The sequence below is a fragment of the Taudactylus pleione genome, unplaced genomic scaffold (assembly GCF_031769625.1).
Source record: "Taudactylus pleione unplaced genomic scaffold, aTauple2 ptg000070l, whole genome shotgun sequence".
Taxonomy (NCBI): Eukaryota; Metazoa; Chordata; class Amphibia; order Anura; family Myobatrachidae; genus Taudactylus; species Taudactylus pleione.
The window spans coordinates 15993292-16011003 of record NW_028284472.1 but is presented as its reverse complement, the minus strand read 5'-3'; the positions used below and the strand labels follow the sequence as shown (position 1 = coordinate 16011003).

Here is a 17712-nt window from a genome sequence, read left to right as displayed (position 1 = left end):
ATAACCCAGGTTAAGTGACCCAGCAATCCAACCCAGGTAGATACCAGGGTTGGACCCAGGATGGACCCAGGTAATGGTGCAGTGTAAACGATGCAACCCGGGTTATCTGACCTGGGTCATGCCTAAAATGAGCTGATTGGTGGTTGTGGAGCATTCTCCGCCCACTTTTTATGACCTCACAGGTTTAGCAGGGCAGACCTGAGTTCAGTGTGAACAGGGCTGACCTGGGAATAACCCAGATCGAAGGTGCAGTGTAAATGGGTCTGACCTGGGTCTGACCAGGGTTGGAACCATGTCCAAAAACCCAGGTCGGACCTGGGTTTTTGGTGGAAAAGAGGTATAATTAGTGTGGTTGCTTTTTCCTTCCACTTACACCTAATGTCAGAAATAATATGTCAAGCTCTTCCATAATTGTTAGGACAGCTATGTATTAAAGATGTGTCCTCATACGCCTATTATTCTGTGCCTTAAGGCGCGAGATGCCTGGTGGGGCTTCACCACAGGTAGCAATTCCCGTACTGCATCATAGCCACATAGAAATTCCCTTATAGTGTCCTAGGTACTTAGGATTACTTTTTATGTTGCACAAGAATTGGTATAAAAGTCACAGATTAAGCATAACAATGTGCGGTGCGAGGAATGTCACAGGTCGCTTGTATCGGAACTCTGTCTTCAGCCTTTTTACCCTGATTAGCGATTAAGTCACGCACAGAAGCCACAAGTTTTAACGCCAGCGTCGGTATTAAGGGTACCCATGGATTGTACTTTTGTCGCGTTAGTGATATGAATAAGACACATATTTTGTGAAAGGGACTCTAGACGCGGCTAAGTCGAAAAGTCTGTTATGCACCAAATGGGGCTGTTTGGCGTGATTTGAGGATAGTTGTATTAGGACACATCTGTAGTAGATGGAGTATTCCAATTATTCTAGAAGAATCTCACAGAAAGCTCACAGTATAGTCAATCCATTGCTTACGTACTCTGAGCCTCATACCTCAGTGATGCCTCCAGGCTTAATATTGGTTCTACCCACAAAATGGCTGCCTCCACCGTCTTTATTTGAAGTTAGGAGCAAATCCAGTTAAATGGTGCAAATTTGCACCAGGACAAACCATGTGGAGATGTATGAGGTGCAGATGTACTGTAATTCATTTTCATTTGTGTTGCCTGACTTTGCATGTAGCCCACAGGTACTGGGCAGCTTTAATGTTACACTGGGATTTAGAGTAGATGATGTGCCCCCTCTAAACTCTGAAATGGATTTACTATGGATTTTCATGAGACCCAGGTGACAGGTACATGTTAACCTCATTGTGACATGGCATCAATACTTTTGCTAAACCAAACACATGAACAGTGTATGACTGTGCTGAATAATGACTCACAACAACGCAATAATCTTGGGTAAGACATGTTTTCATTGGTTACTATCCAGAGACTGACAATAGCATCCACACTACAGTAAGTGTGATGTATGAACTGTACACTAGATGGCAGTGTTGGGGTGGTCTAAGTGCTGTTTTATATTCGTGTGTGCTTTCTTTTTGTCCTATAGTATTTTCTCATCATTTATATTGTCGCTGTGTTTTTTTTTTTTTTATTCCCAAGTATACTATAAAAGAGGATTTCTAGCTTGTTGCAATCACTGGAGGTATATCAGTATTTCTTCTGCCGCAGTACAAATCATTCTGATTGCTTTTCTGGCTGTTATTATGGCAAACAGACAGCACAGTAGTAAGGTTAGTGCTGATAGTAACAAGGCTCGAGGGAACTCTACAACCTTTCATGGCCCAGATAAATCCATAAGACATGTAATGAACTGAATATTCAAGAAAAATCTCTGATCCCAGATGAAAGTAGATTAAGCTGACGGAAGCCCTCCCTGCGGCACCATGAATACCTGGAGCGAGGCACAACTTACTTTATCAATGGCCAGAGACAATCATTGTACATCGGCAGAATTAGACACTCTTCTTATTCAAGGTCTTTTATGGAGGTGTGAGAGACCCGACTCCAGCGGTGCCTATTTATTTTGTGAATGCATTTATCTTTATGGGGAAGCAGATGGATTTGTGAGCCAGTGTCTTTGATAGTGGTCTATGTAGCAGCGTGTTCTGTGTGCAAGACCGGACTACGGGTCTGATAGAGAGATGGACGCAATACTGATGTTTATGCATTTTGAGCGATTATCGGTAATTAGTGCACGTGTCTGAGTCGCACTGCGTATGCGTCAAATGTCAATTTTCATCGTCACTCGCAGCAAGAATTTATTTGCAAAATGATTGACAGGCAGGGACCGTTTGTGGGCGGCAACCGGGAGGTGGACGCTCCGTGTCGCCAGTTTTATGGGTATGTCTTTGCCTGCGGATGTGATCCCGTACGCAGTGGAAATGCCTCCAGTGTCTCAGTTCCCGCGCCCATTCTGCACCACCGTGGGGTTACTCAGATGTCCAATAATTGATGACCGAGCTGCATCTTAGTTGCTTGTGTGCAGTCAGATTTGCGAAGCCGCAGGCGGGCGTCTCAGTACGAGATATTTTGGGAAGTTGGTGCATGCACACAAGAGAGCACAGTGCCAGAGTCTTTGCCTTCAATACGCAGCAACATCTTCCCGAAGAGGTCACTGGGAAGGTGGCGCCGCAGAGAAGCAGGAGGGATTCGCTTGCCGGCACAAGGTAAGTATACTCTGAGTGTAGGGTGTACGGTGAGAGGCCCCCCTGGACTATATTCGCCTACTCTCCCGGAATTGCCGAGAGGATCCCGAAAATCGTGAGGCTCCCGAAAATCGGGTGGCACCCTCAGCCACCCGGAAAAGTGGGTACGTCTCCCACCCCCCCTCCATCCACCCACACCCTCTCCCCCAAGAGGCTGCCCACTTACAGAGCACAAGTGGGCAGTCCGGGGGCGGCCCGATGATGTGAATTGCTACATCATAGCCCCACCCACCACTATACAATGCCTGTCTTCTCAGCACTATATAGTGTGGGCGGGGCCACGGTGATGCAATCGTGCCACCATGCACCCTGCACTGCCCATCTTTCCGGCCACCATGCCCCTTCTGTGCTGACCTTGCTGCTCCCTCCCCAATGTGCACCCATTATAAATACATCTATGTATATCCCTGTTACGAATGACAACATACGGACTGCACACCTCCTGGGAAATACACCATGGGCCAGATACAGAGGAGGACACTTATACCCCTTTTACACCGGAGCTAAAACCCGGGTTTTTGAAGGGTTAACCCGGGCAGCTCCCTGGTGTAAAAGGGGAGACAGTTGGATCGCCGGGTCGAGTGACCTGGCAATCCAACCCAGGTAACTAGCAGGGTTTAACACGGGCGTAGTCTGTGAAACCCTGCTATGAGAACAGCGCACTCTGGGTCACGATAATCTGGAGTGCGCTGCTAGCCGGCCGATTGGTCCGGCTTCAGTGGCGCTTGGAGATTACGTCATCTCCAAGCGACCACTTTCACTCCGCAAAAGCCGGGTCTATGAAGATCCGACTGCGGTGTGAGCGGCAAAATTCCGGGTCTGATCCGGATAGGAACTTTGTTCCAACTCCGGGTCAGACCCGGAATTTAGGTGGAAAAGGGGTATAATACTGCTTTTTCTGCAGCGTGATGGGGACATTATGAGAAAGCTGCAGCCAATGGGCTTCCTACAGAGACAACCCCCCCTACTGGCTGATTCGCCAATCAGCAGCTGTGCGTATAAAGACGCACCATTAATCGCACTTCACTTGCAACATCAGACATTGCAAAAGCCCTATGGAGACGCAGAATCTCTGCCTGAACATAGGCGCCGAAATCAGTGCAACTCTGGAAAAAGCCGCAGTTACTGACCGCGGCACCCTCTGACACTCCCGTCTCTGGCTAGTCACCCTCCTATCACCACCCAGGAATACCCACTGAAAGAGCCTCTCACTGTGTCCAAATACGCTCTAGGTCCCCCAGGGGTAACCGGCGGCTCGGACACATGCAGTGAATGAGATAAGCCAGTAGGAGCCATCTCGTTAGCATAATTGTGCATTGCGGCTGCGTGCAAAAAAGCAACGACTCTGCGTTTGGCGTACAACCGCGAATCAGGCTCCACAGTAACGCACCGCCTACGTTTTCTGATTCCAGGCACAACATCTGCCATACATTATATTCCAGGCTTCTATTACAATTGTAACAACTGTTAAAGTAAACAGATTTTTATTCTAGGTGTATAATGCTTACTTTGTGTATTTATATGTATACCTGTAGGCACTCATGTATTACTAGTTGTACATTATCTCATTAAGCAACCAGTGCAGCTAAGCCAGAAACATTTGTGATTTTTTTTCCCTTTACCATTTAATTCACAATTTCAGCCATGGAGGTGCCAGCGGGATTTGTGTACAAGGCTGTGGTCAGACAAGCAAATAATTGAGATTAGACAAATCATTCAGTCTTGTTTTGTCCTTTTATCTTAATGCCTAGATAGGATTTATTGATGGCTTAACGAGCTGATAAATTAGCATGCGTGGCTTATAAGATATTGGGATAAAGCAGTGGCCCGGATCCCTGTAGCTCATTAGTTCATTAGCCGGCATGTAGGTTTGGGGAATATTAAGGTTCAATAACAGAGCCTCCAGCCCCTGTCATGCAGTAATTCCAGCTAGGCTACTGCTGCAGTCACCTGGGATGAGATAGGGGATTGGAGAGCAGAGTGTCTATAGAACATTAATCAATCAATTCAACTGCAATACTAAATTAAGTGGGAGGTTTGGGAGAGTCTGTAATAAGAATGTAATTACTTATACTGTGTATCATCTCACTGGTGCTAAATCTTTTTATCATAGAAATGTTGCTTAAATAAGACTACTGAACAGCAAAAAGTGTTATCGTTACTACCATTATTATTACTGTTATTTTAGTGGACATATTGGGTGAAGGGGTTTCTGTACATTTGTGTTAAGCATCTTAGTACTTCATGTTAATGTTAGGATCAGTAGCGGGTGTTACCTAGGAGGAGCCACAGTCCCCCTCCCCCAGTAAAATTCGCCACCTTAGTGAGCCATTTGCAGAATGTGGGCCAGATTCAGCAAGGATTGCTGCTGCAAAAGTATGCTAATATGTGCAATCGCAAAGCACTCGCACGGACAACATGCAGACGCCCGCTTCCCCTCTCGCACATCCGTAACACCTTGCAATGCGGCCAAAACATCGAAGTACATCGGAGCCACTCGCACATTTACAGCAGGTCTAATATTTAGATTATAAGACGAAGACTAAAATTTCTATGGGTCATGTTCCAAAATCCATTTTACTAGAGGTACTGTAAGTAGGGACCATAGGGGAAGCTACCGACTCACCGGATCCTAATGCCGATTCTCCTTATACAATGTCTGGCAGCCACCTGACAAACACTGAAGTAGTCAGTAAGTTGTAAATATTACCCCTATTCCTATCACAAATTATTGCTTGACTAGTTGAACTGTACACAGTACATGGATAACGGTGTTAAGTACAGTAACAAGAAAAGGAAGTGAAATTTGTGTAATATAATAAAACCAATTTAACTTCTATTGTGCTCCAGTAGGCTGGGACAGTAGTGCTAAGATGTGTAAAGAAAGGGAATTTGATAAATGCTATTAAGCTGTTTATGTAGCTGCTGTATGTACTAAATTTGTTAAAGCAGAAGTGTAGAACCGTCTCGTCCATTGTCAACGCTCCAGTCACAGAGTGACCCACAGCCACTTTCATCCAGAACTATCCGGGAAGAACGAGTTTTCTAGGGAGCGTAAGGTTACAGACATGTGACATATGACGATGCTTGCTGATTGGCTCCTACGAAAAATAGTCGGTTCAGGAACTGTGGGTGGAGCTAAAAAAAACACAAATTTTATATATATATATATATATATATATATATATATATAATCGATACATATATGTAGTATTTAGAGAAGGAGGTACTCAAAAGGGACTTTAAAATAAAATGTATCTAATGGAAAATACATTTTGGCCCAGGACATTGCAATATTTTGTAAGTATTAGGGTTAGGGTGAGAGTTAGGTTTAGGAGTTAGGGGTTAGGCACTGGGGGGGGGGGGTTAAGGCTAGGCTGTGGGGAGGGAGGGTTAGGAGTAGGGATAGGGTACTTACCTAGTTGGGTTGGGATTCTGACTGTTGGGATGCTGCTGTTTGTATTCTGACCGCCGGCATCCCGTACCCACCCAGTGTCCTCTCTTTTGTGTCTTTGCTTTGACAAATATATACACTACATTTCTGTCTTATTTTGTTTATGTTCTGTACGAACTGTTTTAAAAAGATTTCTCTCATAAAACACCAGTTATTTGAATTCTGTCACAGTGAAAGTGTTTATCTTTTCCAGATATTATATTATAATATAATATCTGGAAAATATAATATGTATTATGCTTTCCCTTTATTACAGCTATTCCTCAGTTGCTAGCTGTTGTACACACACATTTATGTTGATTTAGGTCACATATTTATTAGGTCTACTTGTGATACACTGTATGTGTGTGCACGGTTTGTACATACACCTATATAGCACAGACTCTAAAGTGGCCCATACATCTACGCGATCAGCATCCGATCCAATTCACATCGGATAACACTGCAGTCCAGTACCAGATTAAGGTCCACATGGGCCTGGAGCTGAAGTGTATGAAGGGCCTATTGTGTGCTGCCGAAGGGGTTGAGTCCAATGCCGCAGGGGTGTGACTAGTGATGTGGGCGTGTAGTCTACACAAGGTGTGTGGTCTGTGCCATGGGATGTAGCTAGAACCATGGAGGACATATCTACCACCTACCTTCAACGATCTCAATCTTAATTCCCTCTTCACTCATATGAAGCATGCACCACCTATTATTTAATATAAAACTACAAAAGAGTAGGAGAGGGCACCCACAAATATTAGCTATCCTTCACATGAATATACAGGGGTGCCAGTTATCAAGCTCCGGAAGCGAGTGCCATCTGAAGCTGGCTCTAGACCAAAGGTTCCCAAACTTTTGTGAATCACGGCGCCCTAGAGTATCAGAATTATTTTCATGGGACCCCTAAGCCAAAAGTTTCTCATTGAGAAATTCTGAAAAAATAAATAAATTAAGTAAATTGTATTTACTTGTCATCCTTAGGTACAGTTATGTGGTAGTAGACAGGTTTGTCCTTCTGTTTGTCCACATATTTACATTACATTGACTACAAATAATTTGATTTTGTGCTAGACCACCAACCTTAGGCACCCCTGCAAGTGTCCTGAGGCACCCCAGGATGCCACGGCACACACTTTGAGAACCACAGCTCTAGACATTGTAGCCTATAGGCTACAGTCCGCAAAAAGTAGTGGGAGAGGGATCTGTAGGATCCCTCTCCACTCATGCATGCACGGTCAGCAGACGGCACATGCACAGGGAGGGGCTCCTATCAAAACCCCTGTCCATCCATGTGATTCTTGATGCATACTTGTGGTACAATTTCTTATTGCCGTGAAAAGCGGCGATAAGAAATTATAATTATCGGGTCTAAAACCCAATAAATAATAAATGGTCCCCATAGTGTATTATATCCACATGTATGTACATATAAATTATATACCACGTGTGAAATATGGGATAAAAACCCAAACCGTCCTCTATAATGATGAATGTGTTAGCACCCTCCTGTTATTGCTATAGCAACTCCAGATACCCCCAACTGCCTGTCATGTGAAGAGAAAATGAATGATGTACCAAACTGCCAAGTCAGGCAGTTAATAATATAGATATATAAAATGTATGTGTGTGTATATCATATAATAATTCTCTATGGTCTGTCCCATCTCCCACATGCTTGTGCAGTGGGAGCTGCTCCCACTGTAAGGTGGACCAAATAGACCCTAGCCTAGCAAGAGAGTAGGAGGAGGACAAGGATCAGGGATAACGGGAACATGGTAAGTATATGGGCGGCACCCTCTATCTATACCGCCGCTATATAATACAAACATCATCAAAATGACCACCTTATAGTACAGAGAGCATCAGAGGGACTGCCAATACAGAGAGCATCAGTAACCTGACCTCCATATAATGCAGAGAACATTACAGTAACCACCATATAATACAGAAAAAACAAGAGATATGGTAAGAACTTACCTTTGTTATCTCTGTTTCTACGAAGTCCATAGGGTCCACAGGGTTGACCTTGGGGTATAGCTGGATCTGGATCCACGGGCACCACGCAGTTAAAGCTTTGCTGCTCCCAGGATGCACTTGGGTCCGTCCTCCTCTATACCCCGCCCCGGCCACAGGCACCTCAGTTGGTAAGCAGCTAAGGCCGGAGGAGGAGACTAAACAGAGAGAAGGAAGACTGGAACACACAAGAAACCATACTCACAGAAATGGGAGACGGAAAACCGGTGACCAGCCACACAGCCCATTTGAAGCCAGGTGCGTCAGGGCGGGCGCCCTGTGGACCCTATGGACTTCGTAGAAACAGAGATAACAAAGGTAAGTTCTTACCATATCTCTTGTTTTCTACTTCAGGGTCCATAGGGGGTCCACAGGGTTGACCTTGGGGATGTCCCAAAGCAGTTCAACTAAGGGCGGGGACGCTCCTGTGTTGAAAGGAGTACCCGGCGCCCAAAGGATGCATCCTGAGAGGCGAAGGTGTCAAACGCATAAAACCTCAAAAACGTCTGAATTGAAGACCAAGTAGCCGCCTTACACAGCTGAACAGCGGAGGCGCCACGTCTAGCAGCCCAAGAGGGACCCACAGAACGAGTGGAATGAGCCTTAACAGAGGCTGGCACAGGTAAACCCTCCTGCGCATAAGCCTCACAAATAACTGAACGAAGCCAACGGGCTAACGTTTGCTTGTTGGCAGGCCAACCCCTCTTGTGAAAACCGAAGAGGACAAACAAAGAATCCGACTTCCTAACCGAAGCAGTCCGGTCCACATAGATTCTAAGTGCCCGGACCACATCCAAGGAAGCCTCACCAGCCGAAAGATCAGGTGACTGAAAAGCTGGCACAACAAGTTCCTGATTAATGTGGAACTTTGAAACCACTTTGGGCAAAAACTCAGGACGCGTGCGGAGCACTGCCCTGTCCTGGTGAAAAATCAGAAAAGGAGGGCGACAGGAAAGCGCCCCCAATTCTGAAACCCTCCTGGCCGAAGCAATTGCCAGGAGAAAAATGGTCTTAAACGTCAGCCACTTGAGCTCCACCGACTCAAGCGGCTCAAAAGGAGGACCCTGCAAGACCCTCAGTACCACCGTCAAGTCCCACGGAGCCACCGGAGGCACGAAGGGAGGCTGGATCCTGAGAACACCTTGGAAAAAGGTGTAAACATCTGGCAGTGTAGCAATCCGCCGCTGAAACCACACGGACAGAGCAGACACATGAACCTTCAGAGAGGCCAGGCGTAAGCCGAGGTCCAAACCCGATTGAAGAAATTCCAAGATTCTGGAAACCCGGAACACCTGCGGATCATAGTTTCTGGATTCACACCATTGAAAATAAGTGCGCCACACCCTGTGGTAAATCCGCGCGGAGGCAGGCTTGCGTGCCCTAAGCATGGTACCAATCACTGAACTGGAGAAACCCCTAGACCTCAAGACGGCTGTCTCAAGAGCCACGCCGTCAAAGACAGCCGACCCAGATCCGGGTAAAGGCAGGGCCCCTGAGACAACAGGTCCCGACGCTGAGGAAGAAGGTACGGAGCGTCGATGGAGAGGCACCTCATATCGGAGTACCAAGGACGTCTGGGCCACGCCGGAGCCACCAGCACGAGCGTGCCGCCGTCCTGCTTGAATTTCCGCAGAACCCGAGGAAGTAAGGATATCGGAGGAAACAGATACGCCAGGTGAAACGTCCATTTCACCGACAGAGCGTCTACCAGACAGGCGCCTGCGTCTCTTGTCCTTGACCCGTAAACGGGCAACTTGTGATTGTGACGGGAGGCCATCAAGTCCAGCTTCGGCAGCCCCCACCTGTCCACGAGTAGCTGAAACACCTCTGGGTGAAGCGACCATTCCCCGGGATGCACATCGTGACGGCTGAGGAAGTCCGCCTCCCAATTGAGGACTCCGGGAATGAAGACTGCCGAGATCGCTGGAACGTGACACTCCGCCCAAGCAAGAATGCGAGACACCTCCGACATTGCTGCCCGACTGCGAGTTCCCCCTTGGTGGTTGATGTACGCCACCGTGGTGGCGTTGTCGGACTGCACCTGAACCGCCCTTCCGTGAAGAGCGGGGCCGGACGACTGCAGGGCCCTGTACACAGCCCGCAGTTCCAGGATGTTGATGGGGAGAAGTGCTTCTTCCGCGGACCAACGACCCTGAAGCGATAATGAGCCGGTCACTGCCCCCCAACCCCGAAGACTGGCATCCGTCGTGAGCAGGACCCAGTCCGGGATCCAAAAGGGGCGCCCCTCGACCAGATGCACTGTCTGAAGCCACCAAGCCAAAGACTGCCGAACCTCTGCGGACAACACCAGCATCTGAGAGCGGATCCGGTGAGGTAACCCGTTCCATTCCGATAGAATCAGCCCCTGCAGGGGCCGGGAATGGAACTGGGCAAATTCCACCATGTCGAATGTCGACACCATGGACCCCAGAACTCTCATAGCTGAATGGACCGACAGGCGGCAACTGCTCAGGCAACTGTGTATCCGCAGCTGCAGGGAGGAGACCTTCTCTGGAGTCAGGAAAATCCGCTGCTGACGAGAATCCAGCAGGGCTCCCAAATGAACCATCCGTTGTGATGGAATCAGGGAGGACTTCTTCCAGTCTATCAACCACCCGTGTGCTTGAAGACAAGCAATGGTCAGGTGGAGATGTCGAAGAAGCACCTCCGGGGAGCTCGCCAGCAGCAGAAGATCGTCCAGGTACGGCAACAGACGTAGACCCTGACCCCGAAGGTGGGCAGCCATAACCGCCATCACCTTGGTGAACACCCTCGGAGCCGTGGAAAGGCCAAAAGGCAACGCCCGAAATTGGTAGTGATGGTTCAGGATAGCAAACCTCAGATACCGCTGATGTGCCGGTGCTATGGGCACATGGAGATAGGCGTCCTGGATATCGAGGGAGACCATATAATCCCCGGGTTCCATCGCCAGAATGATGGATCGTAACGTTTCCATCCTGAACCTGGGAACTCTGAGGTATCTGTTCAGAGACTTCAAATTCAGGATAGGGCAATGAGAACCATTGGGTTTCTGTACCAGAAACAGAGTAGAATAGTACCCCGTCCCGCGCTGAGACTGCGGAACGGGAACAATGACCCCTGCTTGTAGCAAGGATTCTATAGCTACCTGAATCTGACCAGCTTTGGTCTTGTCCAGAGAAGGACTCGTACAGAAAAACTGGTGGGGCGGCCTGAACCGAAAAGACAGGGCGTACCCCTGAGAGACTACTTCTCGAACCCAGGCATCTGTGGTGGTATTGTGCCAACACTGGGCGAATTGGAGAAGTCGGCCTCCCACTCTGGGGTCCCCCAGAGAGAGGCCCGTCCCATCAGGCAGCAGGCTTATCCTCCTGCTTGGAAGAAGGGCGCCGAGCACTCCATGCCTGCTTCTTGGGCTTGGGTGCGGCCTTGGTCGCCGAATGTCTCGGGAAGGACTGGCCCTTGGCCTTACCCTGAACCCGAAAGGACCGAAAGGCAGAGCTCCTCACTTTAGCCGGCGCAGAGGCCGAAGGGAGAAAAGCCGACTTGGACTTAGCCAAAGTATCCACTATTCTGTCCAAATCCGGACCAAATAGTAAATCACCATTAAAAGGCAAGGCCTCCAGACCCTTTTTTGAATCTGCATCAGCCCTCCAGGACCTCAGCCACAGGGAGCGCTGAGCAGATACCGCTGCAGCCGACACCCTAGAAGTGAGCAGGCTGGCATCCAAAGACGCTTCCCCAATATAGGAAGCTGCATCCCGCATCTGTCCCACTAACGCTCTCTGGATATCCGGAGCCTCATCAGGAAAGGTATCCTCCAAGGCATTGGCCCATGCCTCAATGGCTTTAGCCACCCAGGAGATAGCCATGGACGGGCGAGCCACCGCCCCGGAAAAAGAATAAATGGACTTTAAACAAGTCTCCACCTTCCTGTCCGTGGGATCCTTCAAAGAGGAGATAGACGGCAATGGCAACGTCGCGCTTTTGATCAAGCGGGTAACGTGGGAATCCACCGCCGGCGGAGTTTCCCATTTCCTGCAATGAGCTTCAGGAAAAGGATAGTTCGCCGCCAACCTCTTCTGTGGATGGAACCTCTTACTAGGTAATTGCCAGGCCGCCGCCATATGATCCGATAATTGATCAGACAGGGGGAACACAGTTGAGGTCACCTTGGCCTTTTTAAAATTAGGAAACTTCGACCTAGGAGCCGGCGCATCATCCTCAACATGTAGGATAGCCCGCACCGCCCTAACTAAGGCTGGAACATTAATGGAGGACTTAGCTTCCACCTCCTGCCCCATGACATCAGAGTCAGAGTCCTCATGGATTTCTCCATCATCTGAGGACACTTCCGAGTCCGACAACTGCGCAGCTAGTGAACTCACAACCGGACGTTTAGACACCCTTGGTGGCACATCACCTTGCAACATAGACTGAAACGCCGAGGATGAAGCCGCCAGACTCTGTACGGAGCTGGATAGAACATCCACCCAAGGCGGAGGAGCCGTCGGAGCAACACTCTGCAAAGGCACTACAGACTGACACGTCCCTGGGGAAGACTGCACATACACAGGCAGTCCCGAGTAAGGACCCACAGTCTGGGCCCCGGGGGAAGACCGCAACATTTGTGGAACCCTCGGGGAATGGGGGATGGTGGGCTGCGGTAACGCCCTAGAAGGGACCGCTGATGGGACCGATAACCGGTCCGCAATAGACGCCAGCACCTGTGAAAACATCGCCCAAGGAGGGTCCTGTGATACAGGGGGGTTGGAGGGGCCCGGTACCAGCTGGCACCGCCCGCACAGACCATCCTGAGATAAGTCCTCCCCATCAACTCCAGCAGCACAGCGTCTGCAGGAAAATAGCACAGGAGCCACAGAGCGCTCAGTCTCCTCATCCGACATGATACCGTAAATACACAAGAAATAGGTATCACCAGAGGAATTACGGTTTTAACACCCGCGCACTCACCAGTATGCGACACAACAGCCCAGATATGGTACTGTGTAGCACACAACAGTATGTGACTGACCCCACAAATACATGTTTTATATAAGTGAGGGTCTCAGAAAAACGCCCTTCCCCCACACACCTGCCGGGCCGTAGGAGAAGGAAAGGGATAGTTATAAGCTGACAGTAAGGAGAATAAGTCACAGACAGGCAGCACTAGCAATAGTCACATACAATGCAGAAAAGTTATACTCACTGCACCTTCCGCTACAATCAACCGCCCAGATTCAGTGTCTGGGAGGGCTATAGCGCTGTGTACACTGTCCTTTAGCAGGGGAGAGGTACACAGGGGGACCGGTCCACTTGATACCGCCTGGGAGTCTGCGATGTGCCAGTAAAGATGGCCGCCGGAGACCTCAGAGGAGGAGTGGCCGAGAGATAAGAGCAGCTCAGCGACGCCAGACTCCTAGTTGAAAGGCGCGCTGAGCTGAGGGGAGGAGCCGCTAGACAGGGAAGGCTGCCTCCCCTGGCTAGCAATTAACCCCCGGGTTGCCGGTCCCGCTACCAGCCTGATACCCTGGTGGTCTAGCGGACACGCGGGGTATTCCTCAATTGAGGGGGAGCCCGCCGCCGCCGCTAGCACCTCCGGTCTGTCCCCAGAGACCGGAGGCTCCTGACTGCATTGAAGTATCCGCGGGCCGCCGCACGCGGCGACCCGCGGCTTACCTGATCCCCGTCGCGTCCGGCAGCAGTCAAGGGAGTCCCCAGAGCCCGGCTAGTACAGGTTCTGGGGTCCCGCCGCGATCCCCAGAGCTGTACTGGCGTCGCGGCGCCAGCGGGGAGAAGGAGCGGCAGCGTGGACGTCCTAAAGGACAGTCTGATGCTGCCGCTCTAACAGTGTAAAAAAAGAAGAAAAAATAAAAAATTTCTCTTTTAAAATAAAGCTTAGGGGCTGCTCCTGCAGCCCCACTGCGACAGGGTGACCCGACTCCGGCCGGGCACCAACTAAAACTGAGGTGCCTGTGGCCGGGGCGGGGTATAGAGGAGGACGGACCCAAGTGCATCCTGGGAGCAGCAAAGCTTTAACTGCGTGGTGCCCGTGGATCCAGATCCAGCTATACCCCAAGGTCAACCCTGTGGACCCCCTATGGACCCTGAAGTAGAAAACATCAGTGACCACCTTGCAATAAACCAAGTGAACGCCATTACAATACAAAAAACCACTGCGGTAAGTGCCACGTGATACAGACAACACGAATGACCACCATAAAATACAGAGACATCATGGCCGCATAGCAGCAAGCTAACGGTGTGTGTGGGTGTGTGCAGATAAAATTGGTATATATATATATATATATATATATATACACACATACATGCAGTCAGGTGCATAAATATTGGGACATTGACAGAATTTTCATATTTTGGCCTCTATTCACCACCACAATGGCTTTGAAATGAAACAAACAAGATGTGCTTTAACTGCAGACTTTCAGATTTAATTTGAGGGTAATTACATCCAAATCAGGTGAACGGTGTAGGAATTACAACAGTTTCTATATGTGCCAGCACCCCTTCCCAGCCGTCACCGGGACACACATAACAGGGGAGACATTGAACCTGCTCTGCCATTCCCATTTGTCACTCAGCCTGAATGGGCGGCACTGGGTTGTTTGTAGTGACGGGCCAGCGGGTTCTAGTGGGCGGGGCTTCAGACGGCCATCTGCTGTGCTACTCAACTGCTGGGGACAGAAAAATACATTTTCCTATCTACAGCTGCACCGATCCTGTGGGCCTATTTTGATGGGGGGCCTGGAGCTGCCGCTCCATCCACCCCATTGTTAATCCGGCCCTGCTGCAGTCCCGTCTTCACCATTTCTTTTTTTTCTTAACACAGGATCTGTCGTAAGATCGATCCTGTGCCTCACGTGCTTATTAGGGAATATGGACAAACAGTCATTGAAATGACTGTATTGCCACACGATGGATCGCATGTAAAAAAAAAATGGCACGTTCTGAACACGATACGATGGAACATATGTGCTGCACATATGAACATAAGATACGGTTGAAGAACCCACGGGAGTGCGCGTCGGATGAAAAAATGCACGATTTCCACAAGACTGAGCGTACGTCGAGTCGAAAATCGTGTGATCGTCTACAAATCGCGTAGGTGTATGGGGGCCATACACCTACCTGACCAGCATAAGATCAGATTCATCATACGATTCCCCGGAGCTCCCCGGCAGTCCCGGCAGTATGTTTGTTGTTTCTCTTAGCGCAGGATCTGTCGTAAGATCGATCCTGTGTCTCACAGGCTCATAAGGGAAACAGTCATTGAAATTACTTGAATTGCTGCATGATGGATCGCATGAACAAAATAAATGGCACGATCTGCACACGATACGATGGACAAGATATGCTGCACATCTGATCATACGATCCGATTATAGGAGCTGCGGGAGCACGCATCGGATCGTATCTTACTAAAATAATACACGATTTTCACAAGATCCATCTTATGACTCATCGAAAATCGGACAATCGGCCCTAAATTGTGTAGGTGTATGGGGGCTTTTACTCTATTGTATGTTTTCTTTCCATCTCCCACATGTAACTTTCTGTAGTATAAAACCCTATGTACTGTCATTATGATTCCTCTCCTCAGATTATTAGTCAGGGGTCCCTGTTGGTTTGAATACACTTCGCAACGGTCTTTAAAAGAAAGCGATTCTCTGTCTGCTTTATCCAGCACAGTAATACTCAGCCTTCCATAGACAATAGGGACAGATCATGGGCTCACTTGCTCTTTAACTTGCAAATCAGTAGCATTGGTGCCGTGCTGTATTTACCTGAAATTCCCAAGTCACTAATTGCTAAATTAAGTGTCATTATTTCGGCCGGCCTGAGTTTCTTCTTCCTTTTACATGCCATATATAAGACGTAGCCATTCCCAACTGTTGAGAGGATACCTAAGGGGAAAAATCAACAATATGATGAATAACATCTCTGGTAAGACAGCTCAGAGCCAGCGACATTTTAATGAGAACAATCATAGGCACATGCAGATGGAAATATTTCATATTAAGGTGCTTTAAATATATTATATATATATATACACATACATATACATATACACACACAGTATATTAGATGAGCGGTTCGTAGATACATACTGCAGATAGACAGAAGCCAGAAATTCCTAGTAATTGTCTTTGAACAATAAATTAACTTCCCTCTTAACTGCAATGAATTATTCTGCATAGTTTTTTTTTTTATTTCTGTACAATAACTAGTTTAGAGTACATCAAACTTTGCAATTCAAAATCTCATCAAAAACATTTCTATAAAAATAGATTTGTCAACCGATACACAATACAGTCCGTTACCACACACTGGGAGATTATAGCCCCAACCTAAAAGCTGACACTGTAGAATTGATTTAACATGTTATTTAAAAAAAATATATATAAAAAACCCTATTATCACCTTTTGCTGTATGAATGGACACAGTATCGAGTGGTTTTACAAATAGATTTTATTTCCTATTTCACTTTAAATTGCTCAAGTGATCTATCTGTATGTCTAAGAGTGCGCAGAAAAAGGAATTGGCATCTGGCACTACAGCGGAGCAAGTCTAGCGACTTATAAACGTTTGTCCACTAATACAAAGATTTGTGAGAAACGGATTATGAAACGGATATCAGATGGAGGGCCACAATCATCCCATCTACATTCAAGAGGTCTGATATAATTAGCCCCAATTACAGCCACAAATAGTCTAAATGTACAGTACTGACAAACTGCTAACAGCTAGAGAGTAATATAAGCTACAGTAGCTATAGGGAAGCCCTATTTGGCTTAGAAGCTTAACATCACCACGGCTGCGACTTACACAGAGAAATGTTCTAACCACTTTGGCGCTGTGCTGTTCTCAGCAAAGTCCTATGGATAACAATGTGCTGGGGACCGTGTATTCTAGCACTAACCACAAGGAAGGCTTAGACACGGAAATAATTTGTAAATATGAAGAATAAATGTACAGTACTGACAAACTGCTAACAGCTAAAGAGTAATATAAGCTACAGTAGCTATAGGGAAGCCCTATTTGGCTTAGAAGCTTAACATCACCACGGCTGCGACTTACACAGAGAAATGTTCTAACCACTTTGGCGCTGTGCTGTTCTCAGCAAAGTCCTATGGATAACAATGTGCTGGGGACCGTGTATTCTAGCACTAACCACAAGGAAGGCTTAAGGTGCGTATCCACTAAGCGAGATTTGCAGGCGATTGAACGATAACGACGTCGTTATCGTTCAATCGCGTGCAAATCGTTCATGCATCGGGCACATTCATGCCGGAAACGACCAGCGACGGGCGTGCTCGCTGGTCGTTTCAGACATCTATCATTGCCCGTACATGCTGGTCAACCTGACGATCACATCAGGTTCAACATGTACGGGGATGATGGATGTCCCTACACTGAATGACTGAACGTTCAGTGTAGGCACATCACAGACGGAGAAACGACAGCGCGATTACAATGTCGGAATCGTGCTCTCATTTCTCCGTCTATTAGTAGATACGCACCTTTAGACACGGAAATAATTTGTA

At 47.9% G+C, this 17712-nt stretch overlaps 1 protein-coding gene across 2 annotated transcripts in view; it reads right to left on the bottom strand.

Moving 5' to 3' along the window:
* OPN5 (opsin 5) overlaps positions 1-17712 on the bottom strand; it is a 112077-nt gene that overhangs the window by 17207 nt on the left and 77158 nt on the right. For both annotated transcript variants that reach the window (XM_088467364.1, XM_088467365.1), the window contains exon 3: positions 15951-16070. In XM_088467364.1, coding sequence (XP_088323490.1) covers positions 15951-16070 — 120 coding nt within the window. The remainder of the gene's footprint in view (positions 1-15950; positions 16071-17712) is intronic.